The sequence below is a fragment of the Phytophthora parasitica genome (assembly GCF_000247585.1).
Source record: "Phytophthora parasitica INRA-310 unplaced genomic scaffold supercont2.11, whole genome shotgun sequence".
Lineage (NCBI taxonomy): Eukaryota > Oomycota > Peronosporomycetes > Peronosporales > Peronosporaceae > Phytophthora > Phytophthora nicotianae.
This window is the reverse complement of record NW_008648997.1, coordinates 865953-866799: the sequence shown is the minus strand read 5'-3', so window position 1 is coordinate 866799 and position 847 is coordinate 865953. Positions and strand designations below refer to the sequence as shown.

The 847-nt window shown below is 45.6% G+C and overlaps 1 protein-coding gene across 1 annotated transcript; it reads right to left on the bottom strand.

Moving 5' to 3' along the window:
• Positions 1-219: 219 nt before the first annotated feature.
• On the bottom strand, positions 220-684 carry PPTG_22059 (hypothetical protein). The gene has a single exon (XM_008901666.1). It carries the CDS (start codon positions 556-558, stop codon positions 400-402), a length of 159 nt encoding a protein of 52 aa, XP_008899914.1. The 5' UTR covers positions 559-684; the 3' UTR covers positions 220-399.
• Positions 685-847: the final 163 nt, after the last annotated feature.

Below are 847 nucleotides of genomic sequence, written 5' to 3'. Positions count from 1 at the left end.
CAGTATAACATTCTAGCATTATTTAACCAGTATCTAAGCATTAGCAATTATGGCATTATTATGTTGAGGCGTTTGTTAAGAGATAATAGATTATAAATGCCATATCACGGAGCCCTGAATGTGTCCCTTTATGTGATCCAGACCTAGGGTGGTGAGCCAATTACAAGTTCTGGTTACGGTTTTTCGTAAGTGGAGTAATGTTGCACAACCCGGGGTGTTTTCCGGAAGAAAAGTTGTAGAATGAATAGATTGAGCGAGCACTGAAAAATTTCCGCTTCCTACTCTCCTAGGCACTCTCCTAGGCAGCCCCTTGTGAAGCCTTTCTGTCCTACGCTCCGTGTCCAGCGCCATCAACATCGGCGCGACGTGTAAGTATGCAGGTCGTCATCCTCGTCGCCATCAAGCGGCGAGTCCTGGCTTCACCAATCCTGCCTTGATCTTCTGAAGACGTGCACCAGCCAACTTGTCCAGCAGACTCGCCCTGCAGCGTGACGGCAGCGCGTTGCCACCGCTGCTTCGAGCTTGATCAACCTCTCCGTGACAAGTAATCATCGTCATCGGAAACACCTACCAAGTTACTGGTATGATGGATCGCGTCAGACTGTCGACAATGCATTGCGTTGGGGTCGGTATTATATCAATGGCTGTATATATCGCAACAGTAGTAGCAATGCTATGGACAGGGCCTCCGAATATGGCTTTTATATTTATGATGAGCAATTATGCACAATAAATTGTCCGATGAAGCTCATTAAAGTGACGAAATAAATAATGACATTGCGTCAGCAGTGAAAATTAATTATGTTATTACGGAAACGTACTTAGTGAGCACAACACTTCCACGATG

What these genes read in the sequence shown, in the direction of transcription:
- PPTG_22059 (XM_008901666.1), bottom strand. Translation starts at nt 558, where the DNA reads ATGACGATGATTACTTGTCACGGAGAGGTTGATCAAGCTCGAAGCAGC.